This window comes from Lepidochelys kempii, chromosome 5 (assembly GCF_965140285.1).
Source record: "Lepidochelys kempii isolate rLepKem1 chromosome 5, rLepKem1.hap1, whole genome shotgun sequence".
In the NCBI taxonomy this organism is placed as follows: Eukaryota; Metazoa; Chordata; order Testudines; family Cheloniidae; genus Lepidochelys; species Lepidochelys kempii.
Window position 1 is genome coordinate 121,319,518 of NC_136384.1, and position 19,102 is coordinate 121,338,619.

The following is a 19,102-nucleotide window of genomic DNA, read 5'->3' on the forward strand; positions in this document are numbered from 1 at the left end:
CAGGCATAAAAGCTTTCATACTTCACAAAATATAGTTTTCCCTGGACAAAGTACACCAGAGAAGAATGAGAATTCCAGAGCTTTAGCGACTCATTTAGTTAAATAATTTGTCTGCATTAAAATTCCCTGATTAATCTTCTACCAAGAAGGCAAGTGAGGAACTCAAATCCTCCTCCCTCAATTTCAGAGCGAGAGAAGGAAGAAACAAGTTTGCTTTGCTTTTCTGAATTCCTTTTACCCAAAGAGATTTCTCGTTTGGAGAATCCAGAGACAAGTAAGTATTCTTTTATTTTCTTTGCTTTTCTCCTTAACAGCACTGGCTGCTTGAGACGCAACAGACAAGAAACAGCCATATCATCAAGTAGCTGGAGGAGGAGGCCTGAATCTCCTCAGGGCAGAGACTGCTTTTACAGGCACTCAAACAACAGGTGATGCCAGTCACCATCTCTCCGTAGCACTTGCTACTAGCCTGCCCTTTCATTCCTGGGAGATAGGACTATGAGGATAATTTCCTTGTTTCATACTTTAACATAAACTGGAGAAACAGGCCAGTTCAGCAGTAACTGTACTGGAGAAACAGTAATTGAAGGGTTCAGACATTTTGAAGAGCAGAAAATACACTATTTTATGTTTCTTGTTTGGTGTTTTCATTTTCACCAGTTTGTTCAATGCACTAATGTTGTCCAACATAGCCCACCCGTATAGCTGCTGAGAATTCCAGCAATGTTCTCCCCATCTATTGGCCTGAGTAGGAGGTCAGTAGATTGGAGCAGCTGGAGCAGGCCCATTTGTAAAATGTTTATGGCCTGTCGCGACCCAGTAAATAGTCTGAGGGTGAAGGTCCTGGGGTGGTTTTGGTTGGGCCCGGCCCCCCCCCCCCCAAGCTGGCTGGGCTTGGCTCTCTGCTTCAGGCGATGGAGCCTCCAGGTTGCAGCGCCACGCAGATTTGGCCCCGCCCCCCTGACTGGACCAAATTTGTGTGAGTGGAGTTGTGATCTGGCTCATGGGGTTGCATTGCCACTCACTCAACTTTGGCCTACTTGGACTCCCATCATCATCATGATGGCTGGGCCAAACCTGAGTGGCGCTAGGACCCCAGAGTTTGCAGTGCCTGGAGAAGGGAGGTGAGCCCAGCCAGCCCTGTGGGACAGCAGCTGCCACACGACCCTTTGAAACATTCTGGCAACCCAATTTTGCGTCCTGACCCAGAAGTTGAGAAACCCTGATCTAACCTTTGTAATGCTCCACTGGACTTCATTGCTAGCAGGGAATTAAACAAAAGCCACAGAAATTGTTAGTTTTATGCCAAGATATAGCCAGGCAATGCAACGACAACTTCTGTTTTCTCATTAGATGAAAAACTGCCTTACCTTCAATTTGTGCCCAAACTGCACAAGATTGTGTCCTCACCTGGAAGGGAAAACATAACCAGTGTCACTATTTTCCCAGGAGATGTATTTTATCAACAAGCCTACACCATCAGCAAAGGCATTCAGACAAGAAACATTTAAATGTATTACAGTGGGAATGGATTCCTATGGTTTTGCTAGATCACCAAGCTTTCCTGAGAAGGCTCCAGGCTATAAAGATAAGATTAAAGAGAAAGGTTTGAGGAAAGTCTAGCTCTCATCTTTTGGACAGAAAAGAATGGATACCTAAAAACCCTACAGGGCGAGGGCTATAAAGTTGCATGGTTAAGCTTTCAAAAAGTTGGGAAATACCAAAGTTAGCGTTGCATTTGCAGTCTTAACTCTGCCCCCTATTCGCATATACAGATTCCTATACAGTGTTTAATTACATGGTCACTCACTGTGTCTCGAATAATATAGTACACAGTGTTTTCTCCACCCTTGAATACACATTTAGCACCTTAAAATTTTTAAAGAAACTTTAATACAGTACTTACACTAGTTTAATTTTCACAATGATCCAAACTATCATTATGGACAGACTTTTTATAAATTCTTGTTTAATCAGTTTTCCTCTTTTTTGATGTGTTCTCGTTTCTGTTTTCTTTTTCTGCATCTCACACCCTCAAACATACATATACATTTTAAGTATAGTACTGCTCTATGGTGTATACTTAATATGAAGTATGTTATATTGGCATGGTTTAACATGTACTTTACATATAAATGACTTACATGGACTCTGGTATTTACATATATTTTATTGAAGGTTTTAGACAAAAAAGTATACTATTGCAGTGGATAAATGGTATGTTATCATGTAATTAAAGACTAAGTCATGATGCATCTGCACAAAGGGACAATCTTCGTTTGGGGCTTTATTTTGAGCTTCTATACAACCTCAATGATACTTAATATAGTCTTTGCTATGGGATTTTCTAGCTGTTTAAAAGGATAAAAGATAGGGTAAAGAATGAACAAAAACAGACCTACAGGACTTCGCTCTGTCTGAGGCAACCTCCCCTAATATCATGCACCTAACAAGGTCCCCTGGGATTGAGCCAAGAGATCCCAATGGAGTCCTTGCTTCAGCCTACCTACTGCCCTTTTCACTATGTAGATAAGTCAGTCATGCACACACAGACAGCGTAGCCTTCCACAGCTGTGCACTTTCCATGTCTAGGAGAGAAAACACGAGCAATGTACTGTACATGCGCGCACACCATGACTTTTCCAAGACCAGTTGGCAGAACAGTTAAAGGCATTTTCCCCTCAATTAGGGTTCCTTATTTTCCAAATTTCAACTTTCTACCCCTAGCCATTTTGATGCCTGTGCTACATACTACAAAATACTCTAACTGGAAAACCAAATTTACCTCCCTCCCTCGCAGACTTACTGTGGCTTTATTACATATTCACTCCACAAATGCTGAATGATGAAACTGGGGTTGTAGGCGGCTTTATTTATGCTAAAGAAATGAATCCCACATCATTTTAAGCTCCAAGCACTATTATTTTCGAAGTATCTTTCATTTTGGGCCTTGGCAGGTTGAGAGGTATGGAATCCATAAAGCAATCAGTGGAGACTGAAACAGGCACCAGATGGGTTGGAGCTAATTAAATAACACCACTCTCTCACTGAGGAGACATCCAGGGATGGACAATTTGTTCTGCTTAATGGAGGTTTTCATGATAGTGCCAGGCAATCTGTAGCTATTTCCCAAGCCCCCTCTCTCTCCAGAATTCCCACTTCTCACCTGCCAAATTTATCATTAGGAAAAATGGTACTCATCCATTATCTCAGCTTTCCTAGCTCCTTCCCTGATGCTCTCCCAGCATTCCCTGTTGCGGATCAGGCGGCATGACATTTGGCTAGTGTAAGTGGATGTCCCTCACAGTTCCCTCAGTCTTTCGCATTTCACTCAGCTTGTACAGGTGCATACGTTGCAATTTTATTAAAAGCCATTTTCATTTTTTGGTTCTCATTTGTACAATGCTATGGGGCTTGGGTTTCCAGAACTGTAGGAGAATATTTAAAGGTGACCTGCAAAAGGAAAAGAATGGGATTGTACCCTTTTTGGTTACTTTATGATGTATAAAGAAGACGTGAAAGTTCTGTTTTGTGAAACTTCAGGTCATGTATTACCCGGAATACTCTATGGCCTGGTCTACACTAAAAAAATTACCCATTGCTGACATCCGTTGTCAGGAACAAGTAATTTGTCTAGTGTAGACCAGGTGTATGATGCTGAAATGACGACTCCACAAGAACAATAATGTGGAAGTTGAGCAATTTAGGAATTTAGTCACATTATTTAAAATTCTTTGGTCTGGTGTTTGCTTATAACTATTTAATATAAAGTGAGCGCTGTACTCTTTGTACTCTGTGTTGTAATTGAAATCAATATATTTGAAAATGTAGAAAAACATCGACAAATATTCATAATAAATGTCAATTCGTATTTTATTATTAACACTGCGATTAAAACTGCGATTAATCACAAATAATTTTTTTAATCTTGTGATTAATTTTTTAAATCGCTTGACAGCCCTATTTAACTACAATGACTAATAAATAAAGGCTTCCTTCTCCTCAAATGTTGAAAATTCAACAATCCTGCCCCTTCAATAAAGGTATGAGTGTCAATATACACCCTCTCAATAAGTCTTCCCGCAAAACCAGGGGTGCCCAGAGTTGACATCCCCTGTTATTTATAAGGCTAAAATGCAAATAAAACAAAAAACTCCATTAAAGAAGGTCTGGTTATCTTGTAGAGTCACTTGGAAGAACAGAATACCTTAGAGTAAAAGCACTTGACTCAAAAGAAAGAATCATATGTTGATGTTGAGTGACTTTCAGATACTAACACTCCCTATGGCTAAATTATGGCCTCTGTAAATTATAGGCACCTGTAATTACCTACGAATCAGTGGGGTTTGTGCACCCATCCATTAAGGCAGAAGTTGGCACTAAATCCCTAATCCTTTCCTTTGTTTATATTTCAGCATCCAGAATCGCTTCTGCATTACAATTACTGCAAGCAATTAAAATGTCTACTTCAGGACCTTTCAATTTAAGTTTTATATCATCAACTTCTTGTCTCTGACAATATCATCAAAACAGAACAAAAAACTGAAAATGTTCCCTGGTTTTCCAATCAAAACTTCTTTCATTCAACAAAGACTCAGAGAAAAGTTTTTTTTTTTAAAAAATACCCATTACCTTATTCCATTGGCTTATAATTCTCAGTACCACACAGTAATCTTTCCCCTGCTTTAAGGGAGCATTATAGAATGCCCCATAGTAATGTCGGTCTCCAAGAGAGATCAGCATGTTGTCAGCAACATCCTTGGCCAGGAATTCAGCTGCCACATAACCCTCAGTGGCATTGCTAAAGAAAGTCACAGCAGCCAGGGAATCACAAGTAAATGTGCTTTGCAAGGCCAAGGGAAGCACAATCACTTGATAAAAACTAGAATGAAACAGAAAAGCAACCATCAGCATTCATTTGCATGCACTAAACACCAGAGATAAATCATATTTGCATTTAGTTCTTTATATATTTTGGCCCTTTGTTTAATAGTTTTCAAATCACTAACATCTCAGGTGAACTCTTTCCATGTGTGGGTGAAATAGTTCCCTTTATATATGTGCTATTTATTGCCTTTGTTTAAAACAGACTATACATGCCTATTATAAGGCTGATTTTCCAAATTGCACACACAGATTTAACATGATTGCGCATGCTAATTTAGTATTTTCATATGAGAATTGCCAACTATGAATCTCTACAAACTGCCTGTTTGCTCAATTCATCCAACGCACAACTTTCTCCTTGAAGCCAAAGTGGAGCTGAAAGATATTATCAACCTATGAAAAACTATTTGTTCCTGATTTCCCAGAAAGATGCTGTTTCCAGTATCAAGAAAGTGATGAGAGCTCCCATCTATTGGACTTTAATTGGAAACTTGCCCCTTGAGTTCACTAAAAGTTCAGAGTGTGATGTCCTCCCATAAAAAAGAGCAACTCTCAGAGTACATGTACTGTACTGTTGCTACACTATCCTTTGGCTCCTGCACTAGGTTTTCGCTTCCAAATATTTCCTGCTTTACTGTAACGTGAGTTCCAGTAACTCGTCTCTCTCATTTCCCAGGCACTTACCACCAGACGTCAGCAGAGTTAAAACTCACTACTCCAAAGAGTATTTATCATTTTTGGTACCCATAAATTAATATGGTGTTGCTGTTTATCAGGATTTGGAGAAAAGACCTTTTTCAACTTCCTCTTGGTTTTCTCTAGTAACTAACTCTAGTAACTGGTTTTCTCTAGTAACTAGAGAATTTCCTGCTAGCTGCATAATGTGGTCTGCACATAAAAATTATAAACTGCTCTTAGTTACACCAATGAATATCTGGGGTAGCTCCACTGAGCCAATGAAGTTACACCAGCATAAATTCAGAGTAATTGAGGACAGAATTGTGGTCCAAAAAGGAGAGATTAAACTGAAGCAAAACTCCAGATCTGAACAATCACAAACTACAGTGAAGATGGGACCTGGATTCAAACATTCTGGTTTGGTCCCACCTCTAATAAAATTATCTAATTGAATACAGTCTAAAATAAACAAACATCTAAATGATCAGTACTTTAAAAATATATTTTGAGAGAATCAGGAGCATGTAAGGAAGGACAGAAAAAAAACAACACAGACCTGATAGGTCCATTTCTATCTTCTGCTTTCCGTAGGCTGAGCGCTGGCACAGGACCGTGTACTGTTACAAACTCTATTTCTGGGAATGGAGGATCTAAAAAGCAAACAGTATCAGTACTTTAGAAAAGTTTGAGGAATAATCCAAGTCTGAGGGTAGTAAGCGTTTTCTCACACAGCACAGTAACTAAAATGCTAACCCTAAAAGCTAGAGCTGTGCTTTAGAATCAAATCTGAACACAAGATACCTTAAAATGTACAGACGACGTTTTTGGTTAACAAATATTGGAGATGGTTTTTATTTCGATCGAACTGCATATCAGCAGGCTCAACCTAAGAAAGCCAATATGTGCGATCTGAACCTTACTTTTTGTAGACCTTGAATGCCTCCGTCAAATATTTTAAAGCTGTCATCAGAGACTTTCAGCAAGTGCTTCCCTGAAGAGCCCCCTCGAATCCTGGAGAACTCAGAGGGAGGAAAATAAATGCTGTTGCAGTGGCTTTCTTTGATTCCTATTTTGTACCCTCACCTTCCTCTGACATTCAGCACAGTCAAGAGAAGCTTTAATTCAGTTTTCTGCCTGGAGAAAATATTCAGGATTTTTATATTTTTTTAATCCTAGTCAGAATGCACAAGGCCTAAAATGTCTAACCAATCTGAGCTTTGTATTAAATTTCAGATGGGCAGTGTAAAGGGAAAAACAGCTTTAGGGCACTTACCAGTACCTGCCAGGCCTAGCATGTGGCTTGAAGAGTTGCAAATCTGCAAGCCACAAGTGCCTTTAAAGTTGGGGTCTTTGCCACATTGGGCAACTGGTCAGACTGCCCTAATAAGATGTAAAGCCGCAACAATCCAAAATTTATAATTAGTTTCATTCTCACCCCAGGAAACAGGAGGACTCTATGATGAAGTTCTTCCATATGCAGTATTTGGCAGCCAGGACATTAAGAAAAATGCACGTTGCCAGAACGTTAATGCGTGCCAAAAATAAGTCAACTACCATGCCTGCAGATCATCAAAATTTAACAATCCCTGTGGGAAAAATAAAGCCTTCAGACCACCTTCATAAAGTCGGCAACAATAGCAGCACCTAATGCAGAGCAGCCATTGTGTGGGAAAATTCCTGATCAAGAGTGAAAAGCTGCCACCCCAAATTCAGCGGTTTGCCATTAACATCTATCCCTCTTGGTCTTCAGGTAAATTACTATAAAAACAAACATTCTCCCAGGATTACAGGCCACCAGTTTGAAGCAGTATCCTTCAAACTTCACAGTGACACAAACCTAAAAGTGCCAGTATCTACCCGTCTTCAACTAAACCCCGCTCCAAATACCCCTCTCAGAATCAGTGCTGGGTAGGCCAGGAATTTGGTACTTTACCATGGGTTTCATTTTTATGGCAAGAATATTTGAGCTGGGTCACAGTGTTAGCTGAAAGCCAAAATATAGCAGACAGAACATGTAATAGCATTGCAAGTGAAATAGGAAAACAGCACAGATCTTGAGGCTATACCTCCTGGAAATGACAAGATGGGACACTTGTCCACATCACGTTCAATGGTTTTGGAAGACTCCGCATTCGCACTGTGGCAAATCCTTGATTCCCCATTTGTGCATCAGGTGCACACATCTTCCATGTAATGTCCTAATATGGTTGATGGTCATCCACTATCTTCGGCAGAGCAAGAAACCAGGTCGTTCAACGGTGCGATCATCTACAAGGTGCTTGTTGTTTATGTCAGAGCCTGCCCATTGTATCCGCCAGGGGTTTTCTGAGTTGAAGCTGGGTGACAGAAGAGCTTCTCCAAGCACCCAGAATGGCCAGCAGGATTTAAGGCAAGCGCAAGATGGGTGAACAAAGCTATCATGGAGTGGGAGTTTTGGATTAGCAAGAATTGTCTTGTACTAGTGCAACATAGCCATCTCTCACCAGATAATTGGAGAAAGTATGTTTGCGAGGACTAGAATCCAAGGCAGCGGTGTGGCCTTCAGGGTGCCACTTACAAGTCTCAGAGCCACATTTAGTTGGATGTCGTTGAGGTCTGTGTGCGAGCTTCTTCCCCAAACTGGTGCATAGCTCTCTGCCATGGAATAAACTAAAGCCAGCGTTGCTGTCCATACCATTTGAGCACCACAGCCCCAGCTCAAACTTGCTAGCTTTTGGATGATATTGATGCGACTCACCTGTTTGTTCTCAAGTAGATATTTCACACAGGAATGGCCTGAATTTTTAAAAAAACATTAAGATTCCTAATTTACTTGTCCCTGGTTTAAATCTCAGAGACCTCTGACTTTTTACAGACACAGTTTACAACTGAAGCCTTAGGACTGCACAGACTATTCACTACACGTGTGATGAACAGTGTCACTTTCAGTAGGAATCCTTAAGGTCTTTCTGATTAGCTGATCTTTTGCACTCCACCAATACTATATGACTAGGACAGCACTGTAATTTACTTTACTATACATACTACAGTCATAATGACTCAATTTAAAGATATTATTTTCTTTATGTCTCTTTTTAAATATGCCTCTATTTAAAATGAACATATGCGTATGGCCAGTCAATCATTTAGCTTACCACCCTTTTAGAAATCCTTCATTTGGTGCACTAGAGCAGCCCTGTTTGAGTTTCTCTGCTTTTCTAGAAGCCATTCTCTGCTGATGATAATGCTTTAAAAATAGTGATGCCCCTGAGCAACAAGGTTTGCATCCAGATGGTATCTTTTCTCAAGTTCAGGGAAGTCAAATCAAGGGTTCTAGTTCAGACAATTCTCTGCTGAAATAATGCCATTTTCCTAACTGACATTTCTTGAAAACACATTGTTTGCAAATGTTTATCACAGAATCATAGAATATTAGGGTTGGAAGAGACCTCAGAATGTTAACTAGTCCAACCCCCTGCTCAAAGCAAGACCAACACCAATTAAATTATCCCAGCCAGGGCTTTGTCAAGCAGGCCTTAAAAACCTCTAAGGATAGAGATTCCACCACCTCCCTAGGTAACCCATTCCAGTGTTTCACCACCCTCCTAGGGAAATAGTGTTTCCTAATATCCAACCTAGACCTCCCCCATTGCAACTTGAGACCATTGCTTCTCGAGACCATTGCCACCACTGAGAACAGCAGAGCTCCATCCTCTTTGGAAGCCCCCTTCAGGAGTTGAAGGCTGCTATCAAATCCCCCCTCACTCTTCTCTTCTGCAGACTAAACAAGCCAAGTTCCCTGAGCCTTTCCTCATAAGTCACATGCCCCAACCCCCAATCGTTTTTGCTGCCCTCCTCTGGACTCTCTCCAGTTTGTCCATAGCCGTTCTGTACTTGGGGGACCAAAACTGGACACAATAGTCCAGGTGTGGCCTCACCAGTGCTGAAGAGAGGGGAATAATCACTTCCCTCGATCTGCTGGCAACATTCCTACTAATACAGCCCAATATGCCATTGGCCTTCTTGGCAACAAGGTCACACTGCTGACTCATATCCAGCTTCTTGTTCACTGTAATCCCCAGGTCCATTTCTGCAGAACTGCTGCTTAGCCAGTCAGTCCCCAGCCTGTAGCGGTGCATGGGATTCTTCCTTCCTAAGTGCAGGACTCTGCACTTGTCCTTGTTGAACCTCATCAGATTTCTTTTGGCCCAATCTTCCTATTTGTTTAGTCACTCTGGACCCTATCCCTACACTCCAGCGTATCTACCTCTCCCCGCATCTTAGTGTCATCCGCAAACTTGCTGAGGGTGCAATCCATCCCGTCATCCAGATCATTAATAAAGATGTTGTACAAAACCAGCCCCAGGACTGATCCCTGGGGTACTCTGCTTGATACCAGCTGCCAACTAGACATCGAGATGTTGAGCCCTATCTGTTGAGCCCGACAATCTAGCCAGCTTTCTATCCACCTTATAGTCCATTCAACCAATCCATACTTCTTTAACTTGCTAGCAAGGATACCATGGGAGACTTTATCAACAGCTTTGCTAAAGTCGAGAAATATCACAACCACCGCTTTTCCCATATCCACAGAGCCAATTATCTCATCACAGAAGACAATCAGGTTGGTCAGACGTGACTTGACCTTGGTGAATCCATGTTGACTGTTCCTGATCACCTTCCTCTCCTCCAAGTGTTTCAAAATGGAGAGCTTCTCCCACAAGTGAGGGGAAAAATCACAGATTTTGCAATCACTGGTTGCAAATTTTTTTTAAAATTGAAAATCAAGACCGGAAAATCATTTGCATAACAAATGCAGGGGTCCCATGTGTGAAACGCTGGGTAAGGCAGGGTTAGGCTGTGGAGACCTTAAAAGTGAAGACAAGTAGTTTGTGTCTGATGCAGACAAGAAGGTGAAGCCGGTGGAAAGGTGCAAGAGGGAAGAGATGTAATCAAAGTCACAAGTCAGGAAAATGCTCCAGGCAGCAGAATTTGTCAAGGCCAGAGAAGACACCATTGAAGCAGTTGAGACAGGAAAGTTTTTGATTCCAATGACATCTCTGGTGACCAGATGAGAGTTTTAGTTGTGCGGACAGAGAGGAAAGGTCATATCTTAAGAGATGTTATGCAGGAAGAAATGCAAAGATTTAGGTGTGGCCTGGAAGTGGAGATCTAGAGAGGGCCAAGTCAAAGAAAATGCCCAGGCTATGGGCCCAGGCAAAAGGGAGGATGGTGATGGTGTCCTGGAGGACTGGAGAGAATGATTAAGAGTTCTGCTTTGGCCAGGTTGTGTTTAAGATGAAGGTTGGACATCCATGGGGAGATGTCAGAAAAATAAACTGAGATTTTGGTTCGGCCAGGGGGAGACAGGTCAGGCATGCAGAAGTAAATCTTCAAGTTATCAGCATAATGGTGGCAGCTGGAGTTGTATTTGTGAATGTGACTGCCCAGAGACAGGATATAAAAGGAGAAATGGAAGGGGCCAAAAAAAGAGACCTGTAGAAATCCCAAAATTCACTGGAAGGAGATTAAGTTTATATATAGAGGAAGGATTTCACATACAACCTCTCATAGACAATTGCATTGGGCTAGTTTATGGCGCCGATCCTGTCAACAGTTACCCTTGTGCCTAAATTTTATTCATGCAAGCAGTCCCATTATCTTCAATAGGGCTACTCACATATATAAAGTTAAATACATCACACATAAATATTTGCAAGATTGGAGACTAAATTCCTGTCACATAAAAACATACATTTATATTACTGGTTGTCATCAATCCCCCTGCCTGCTTCACTGAAACAGAAAATCATTTCTCTGTAATTTTTGTTGTAACTCATCACCCCCTGGAGGTCTGTCAGGATAGCAGAAATATCAGGGAATATCCACAGTAAATCCACATGTCTCCTACAGTCCCTTCCTCCCTCAGTGGAAGGCGGAAATTTTTAACATTTGAAAAAAGAAAAAGAAATGAAAGATCCCCCAACCACGAGGGGAGTTAGGTGAGTTAGCCTAACTTTATTCCTACTTGCACATGAACGGAACAATGGTAAGCTGTTTTATTTTCCCCTAAGGTTATGGAATTCCATTTGGGATGCAATGTGTGACAAAAACCCAGAATGAGAGGGGCACCACAAAACTATTCATGGAGGAAACATAATGCTGTGGAATTCATTCCCTTAGGGCAAATAACTCTTTCTAGACCTTCAGTTTCATGATTATTCATTTCTGATGTAAATAATTTTTAATAAGAAGAGTGAGGGGTCCCTACCTTTGTGTGCCTCGGTCTTCACAGACAAGGTCAGCTCCCAGACTGCTGCGCTGGGCAGCACAGTATGGGGGGAGGTGAGAAGCCCTCAGTGGTGAAAGAACAGGTTAAGGACTATTTAGAAAAGCTGGACATGCGCAAGTCCATGGGGCCAGATGCAATGCATCCTAGGGTGCTAAGGGAGTTGGCTGATGTGATTGCAGAGCCATTGGGCTTATTTAGTCTGCAGAAGAGAAGAGTGAGGGGGGGATTTGATAGCAGCCTTCAATTACCTGAAGGGGGGTTCCAAAGAGGATGGAACTCGGCTGTTCTCAGTGGTGGCAGATGACAGAACAAGGAGCAGTGGTCTCAAGTTGCAATGGGGGAGGTCTCGGTTGGATATTAGGAAAAACTATTTCCCTAGGAGGGTGGTGAAGTACTGGAATGGGTTACCTAGGGAGGTGGTGGAATCTCCATCATTAGAGGTTTTTAAGGCCCGTTTTGACAAAGCCTGGGATGATTTAGTTGGAGTTAGTTCTGCTTTGAGCCGGGGGTTGGACTAGATGACCTCCTGAGGTCTCTTCCAACCCTAATCTTCTATGATGCATATCCTTGCTGTGGCTTATTCATTTAAGACCAGTATTTCTTAAATTCTTCCTAGCCATTTCTCAAATGCCAGTGAGTGTTTATTTTAAAAAAAAAAAAAAAAAGACATTTCTTCAATTCAGAAATAGTCAGCGACAATGTTTTACCTAGGATATCTTCTTCACGAATGATCTATAAAAGAGAAGAACACATTTGGGACTACACACAATCAGTAACTCTGACAGAGAAATAAGAGACAGTACAACCTTAATAGCCCTTTTTGGGGAGGGGTAATGGAGGGGAGCAGGAGAAACAGTCACAAACTGTCCTTCTTGCCAAAACACAGAAAGCTCACATCACCAATCTTTTAATATTGATTGGGCAATGACTGCTCAACCATTTCTCATGACTCAAGCTCCTATCTTATGTGAGCACATGGTAAGAACTCTTATGCAAGCTGGGAAGGCAGAAAAGGCAGCCTAAGGAGGACACTGCTGGGAATATGAAAGGAACAGAATTTCAATGCTCTATGAACCACTCAATAGAACATCTTTACTGGCCAGGAGACAAGAACAATCACATGCTCATCACAGAATTATTTAAAAAGGAATCTGCTTGCCAGGCTGACTGTGGTAAGGAAAGTAGCAAGCTGCTGAATTCCAATTTTTGTGTAAACACACATCCCATTATGGGCATAATGAATCATCTCATTCAGGATATCTGAAGCCAGGGTAGGTTTCCCGACAGACATTCATCAACGCTGTAGATTCTCTCTCTTTTTTCTGTCTGAGCACAAAGCAACCTTTCATTAATAGGGAACTATACGGCACAGGTTCACACTAAATACGCTCTCTACCCTTATTAATTTCCTCCATAGAGGAACATGGTCACCATGGAATGATGTGCCTCTGTAAGAGGGCATCTAGCATTACAGAATCTATGGGCCGGGTCCTCAACTGCAGTAAACTGGAGTAGCTCCATTGAAGTTAATGAGGTATGGGAATTTATACCAGCTGAAGTTGTGATCCTATGTTCTGAAATGTAAATCCATGACTCACCAGGAACATTTGTTAACTGTGGGTAAATTGAGGGCCATACCTTCATAGTCCTGGTCTACAGTAGTACTTTAGGTCGAATTTAGCAGCGTTAAATCTATGTAAACCTGCACCCGTCCACACGATGAAGCCCTTTATTTCGATTTAAAGGACTCTTAAAATCGATTTCCTTACTCCACCCCTGACAAGTGGATTAGCGCTTAAATCGGCCTTGCCAGGTTGAATTTGGGGTACTGTGGACACAATTCGACGGTATTGGCCTCCGGGAGCTATCCCAGAGTGCTCCATTGTGACCGCTCTGGACAGCACTCTCAACTCAGATGCACTGGCCAGGTAGACAGGAAAAGAACTGCGAACTTTTGAATCTCATTTCCTGTTTGGTCAGCGTGGCTAGCTGCAGGTGACCATGCAGAGCTCATCAGCAGAGGTGACCATGATGGAGTCCCAGAATCGCAAAAGAGCTCCAGCATGGACTGAACGGGAGGTACGGGATCTGAACGCTGTATGGGGAGAGGAATCCGTGCTATCAGAACTCCGTTCCAGTTTTCGAAATGCCAAAACCTTTGTCAAAATCTCCCAGGGCATGAAGGACAGAGGCCATAACAGGGACCCGAAGCAGTGCCGCGTGAAACTTAAGGAGCTGAGGCAAGCCTACCAGAAAACCAGAGAGACGAATGGCCGCTCCGGGTCAGAGCCCCAAACATGCCGCTTCTATGATGAGCTGCATGCCATTTTAGGGGGTTCAGCCACCACTACCCCAGCCGTGTTGTTTGACACCTTCAATGGAGATGGAGGCAACACAGAAGCAGGTTTTGGGGATGAAGAAGATGATGATGATGGTTGTAGATAGCTCACAGCAAGCAAGCAGAGAAACCGCTTTTCCCGACCTCCGGTGAGTGTACCTTTTAAAATACTATACATGGTTTAAAACAAGCATGTGAAAGGATTACTTTGCCCTGGCATTCGCGGCTCTCCTAGATGTACTCCCAAAGCCTTTGCAAAAGGTTTCTGGGGAGGGCAGCCTTATTGTGTCCTTCGTGGTAGGACACTTTACCACTCCAGGCCAGTAATACATACTCGGGAATCATTGTACAACAAAGCATTGCAGTGTATGTTTGCTGGCGTTCAAACAACATCCATTCTTTATCTCTCTGTGTTATCCTCAGGAGAGTGAGATATCATTCATGGTCACCTGATTGAAATAGGGTGCTTTTCTTCAGGGGAGACTCAGAGGAGCCCGTTCCTGGTGGGCTGTTTGCCTGTGGCTAAACAGAAATGTTCCCTGCTGTTAGCCACGGGGAGGGGGTAGGGTTGAGGGGGTAGCCACGCGGTGGGGGGAGGCAAAATGCGACCTTGTAATGAAAGCACATGTGCTATGTATGTAATGTTAACAGCAAGGTTTACCCTGAAAGAGTGTAGCCACTGTTTTATAAAATGTGTCTTTTTAAATACCGCTGTCCCTTTTTTTTTCTCCACCAGCTGCATGTGTTTCAATGATCACAGGATCTTCTCCTTCCCAGAGGCTAGGGAAGATTAGAAAGAAAAAAAAAAACGCACTCGTGATGAAATGTTCTCTGAGCTCATGCTGTCCTCCCACACTGACAGAGCACAGATGAATGCGTGGAGGCAAATAATGTCAGAGTGCAGGAAAGCACAAAACGACCGGGAGGAGAGGTGGCGGACTGAAGAGAGTAAGTGGCGGGCTGAAGACAGGGCTGAAGCTCAAATGTGGCGGCAGCGTGATGAGAGGAGGCAGGATTCAATGCTGAGGCTGCTGGAGGACCAAACCAGTATGCTCCAGTGTATGGCTGAGCTGCAGCAAAGGCAGCTGGAGCACAGACTGCCACTACAGCCCCTGTGTAACCAACCGCCCTCCTCCCCAAGTTCCATAGCCTCCACACCCAGACGCCCAAGAACGCGGTGGGGGGGCCACCGGCCAACCAGCCACTCCGCCACAGAGGAGTGCCCAAAAAAAAGAAGGCTGGCATTCAATAAATTTTAAAGTTGTAAACTTTTAAAGTGCTGTGTGGCATTTTCCTTCCCTCCTCCACCACCCCTCCTGGGATACCTTGGTAGTCATCCCCCTATTTGTGTGATGAATGAATAAAGAATGCATGAATGTGAAGCAACAATGACTTTATTGCCTCTGCAAGCGGTGATCGAAGGGAGGAGGGGAGGGTGGTTAGCTTACAGGGAAGTAGAGTGAACCAAGGGGCGGGGGGTTTCATCAAGGAGAAACCAACAGAACTTTCACACCGTAGCGTGGCCAGTCACGAAACTGGTTTTCAAAGCTTCTCTGATGCGTACTGCGCCCTCCTGTGCTCTTCTAACCGCCCTGGTGTCTGGCTGCGCGTAAGCAGCAGCCAGGCGATTTGCCTCAACCTCCCACCCCACCATAAACGTCTCCCCCTTACTCTCACAGATATTGTGGAGCGCACAGCAAGCAGTAATAACAGTGTGAATATTGGTTTCGCTGAGGTCTAAGCGAGTCAGTAAACTGCGCCAGCGCGCCTTTAAATGTCCAAATGCACATTCTACCACCATTCTGCACTTGCTCAGCCTGTAGTTGAACAGCTCCTGACTACTGTCCAGGCTGCCTGTGTACGGCTTCATGAGCCATGGCATTAAGGGGTAGGCTGGGTCCCCAAGGATACATATAGGCATTTCAACATCCCCAACAGTTATTTTCTGGTCTGGGAATAAAGTCCCTTCCTGCAGCTTTTGAAACAGACCAGAGTTCCTGAAGATGCGAGCATCATGTACCTTTCCCGGCCATCCCACGTTGATGTTGGTGAAATGTCCCTTGTGATCCACCAGAGCTTGCAGCACTATCGAAAAGTACCCCTTGCGGTTTATGTACTCGGCGGCTTGGTGCTCCGGTGCCAAGATAGGAATATGGGTTCCGTCTATGGCCCCACCACAGTTAGGGAATCCCATTGCAGCAAAGCCATCCACTATGACCTGCACATTTCCCAGGGTCACTACCCTTGATATCAGCAGATCTTTGATTGCGTGGGCTACTTGCATCGCAGCAGCCCCCACAGTAGATTTGCCCACTCCAAATTGATTCCCAAGTGACCGGTAGCTGTCTGGCGTTGCAAGCTTCCACAGGGCTATCGCCACTCGCTTCTCAACTGTGAGGGCTGCTCTCATTTTGGTATTCATGCACTTCAGGGCAGGGGAAAGCAAGTCACAAAGTTCCATGAAAGTGCCCTTACGCATGTGAAAGTTTCGCCGCCACTGGGAATCGTCCCAGACCTGCAACACTATGCGGTCCCACCAGCCTGTGCTTGTTTCCCGAGCCCAGAATCGGCGTTCCACAGCATGAACCTGCCCCATTAGCACCATGATGCATGCATTGGCATGCATTGCCATGCTTTGAGAGAAATCTGTGTCCATGTCCTGATCACTCACGTGACCGCGCTGACGTCGCCTCCTCGCCTGGTATTGCTCTGCCAGGTTCTGGTGCTGCATATACTGCTGGATAATGCATGTGGTGTTTAATGTGCTCCTAATTGCCAAAGTGAGCTGAGCGGCCTCCATGCTTGTCTTGGTATGGCGTCCGCACAGAAAAAAGGCGCGGAACGATTGTCTGCTGTTGCTCTGACAGAGGGAGGAGCGACTGACGACACGGCTTACAGGGTTGGCTTCAGGGAGCTAAAATCAACAAAGGGGGTGGCTTTACATCAAGGAGTATTTCAGGCAGGACTTCACGGAGGGTTCCAATAAGAAATGGTGCACCTAAGTTATCGTTGTTATTGGAACAAGGAGGTTAGTCTGGCCTCTGATTGATACATGGCTAGATTTACCTCGTTGCACCTTCTCTGTGAGTGACTGCAGTGTGACCTAGAGGAATGAGTCCCCTAGACGGGGGAGGGAGGGGAAGCAAATGAGTACAAAACAAATCTGGTCTATTTCTTGTTTTGATCCACTCCATCTATCTTTTACATCTTTAGCTGGCAGCAGATGGTGCAGAAGGACTGCATGCCATCCACATCTCATGGCTGCCCGGCAGAAGATGATGCAATAGGACTGCTAGCAATCCATATCGCCTGCCTGCTCACCATAAGACGGTTCAATAGGACTGACTGCAGGACTAAAGAGAATGACCTGGTCAAGTCATTCCAAATTTAGTCCCTGCGCCCATGTCTGCCCAGGCGCTCCCAGCCGACGTAGCCAGGAGCACCTCGGACATGACGATGATGGCTACCAGTCGTACTGTACTGTCTGCTGCCACAAGGCAAGTGGTTGATGCTGCTGTGTAGCAATGCAGTACCATGTCTGCCAGCACCCAGGAGACATAGGGTGACGGTTACCTGAGCGGGCTCCATGCTTGCTGTGGTATGGCGTCTGCACAGGTAACTCAGGAAAAAAGGCGCGAAACGATTGTCTGCCCTTGCTTTCACGGAGGGGGGGAGGGAACGGGGGCCTGATGATATGTACCCAGAACCACCCGCGACAATGTTTTAGCCCCATCAGGCATTGGGATCTCAACCCAGAATTCCAATGGGCAGCGGAGACTGCGGGAACTGTGGGATAGCTACCCACAGTGCAACGCTCCGGAAGTCTACTCTTGCCTCGGTACTGTGGAAGCACTCCGCCGAGTTAATGCACTTAATGCACTTAGAGCATTTTCTGTGGGGACACACACACTCCAATATATAAAACCGATTTCTAAAAAACCGACTTCTATAAATTCGACCTAATTCCGTAGTGTAGACATACCCTTACACTTCCCCCAAAGAGATCAGCACGCAACCTCAAGCAGCTATATCACCCGATAACAAAGGTTAGGCCAGTTACAGTACATCCGCAGTAAAACATTTGTTTCAGTCTTTCAGCTTCCTTAGAGCATTTGATCTTCTGAAGTATCTTACATTTATATAGGACTTTTGATCCCAAAGGGCCACAAAGCACTTTAACAAGCTTAAAGTGGCATACAAATTAGGATAACTCCACCACCACCAAAGTACAGCCATCTGAGGGCTTGTCTACATTACTGGCCGGATTGATGGGCAGCAATCAATCCAGTAGGGGTCAATTTATCATGTCTAGTACAGTTTTATTAATCCTAAATTGTGTAATTTTATAAAATTTAAATGTGGGAGGTAAATCGAAAGTGACTCAAACCCCATTACTCTTATAAAAAAGTGAAATGGGCCTTTTAATGAGATCTTGCTTGATAAGCAGACAGGACCAAATTTTTATGCCTCTCCACCAAATACCTACAGCCCTGTGCGAATACAAATTTATATCTGTAACCATAGAATCATAGAATATCAGGGTTAGAAGGGACCCCAGAAGGTCATCTAGTCCAACCCCCTGCTCAAAGCAGGACCAATTCCCAGTTAAATCATCCCAGCCAGGGCTTTGTCAAGCCTGACCTTAAAAACCTCTAAGGAAGGAGATTCTACCACCTCCCTAGGTAACGCATTCCAGTGTATCACCACCCTCTTAGTGAAAAAGTTTTTCCTAATATCCAATCTAAACCTCCCCCACTGCAACTTGAGACCATTACTCCTCGTTCTGTCATCTGTTACCATTGAGAACAGTCTAGAGCCATCCTCTTTGGAACCCCCTTTCAGGTAGTTGAAAGCAGCTATCAAATCCCCCCTCATTCTTCTCTTCTGCAGGCTAAACAATCCCAGCTCCCTCAGCCTCTCCTCATAAC

The 19,102-nt window shown here is 43.8% G+C and overlaps 1 protein-coding gene across 19 annotated transcripts in view; it reads right to left on the reverse strand.

Annotated features, from left to right (window-relative positions):
• The window catches only part of SUSD1 (sushi domain containing 1), a 113,119-nt gene that overhangs the window by 17,412 nt on the left and 76,605 nt on the right, over positions 1-19,102 (reverse strand). For 9 of the 19 annotated variants that reach the window (XM_073345628.2, XM_073345630.2, XM_073345635.2 and 6 more), the window contains 3 exons: positions 6,122-6,215; positions 4,633-4,882; positions 1,371-1,410 (listed from right to left, as the gene is read on the reverse strand). The exons of 2 other annotated variants lie outside the window; for them this stretch is intronic. In XM_073345628.2, the coding sequence (XP_073201729.2) occupies positions 1,371-1,410; positions 4,633-4,882; positions 6,122-6,215 (384 nt within the window). 8 more of the 19 variants (XR_012159126.2, XR_012159127.2, XM_073345633.2 and 5 more) reach the window with 7 other exon arrangements.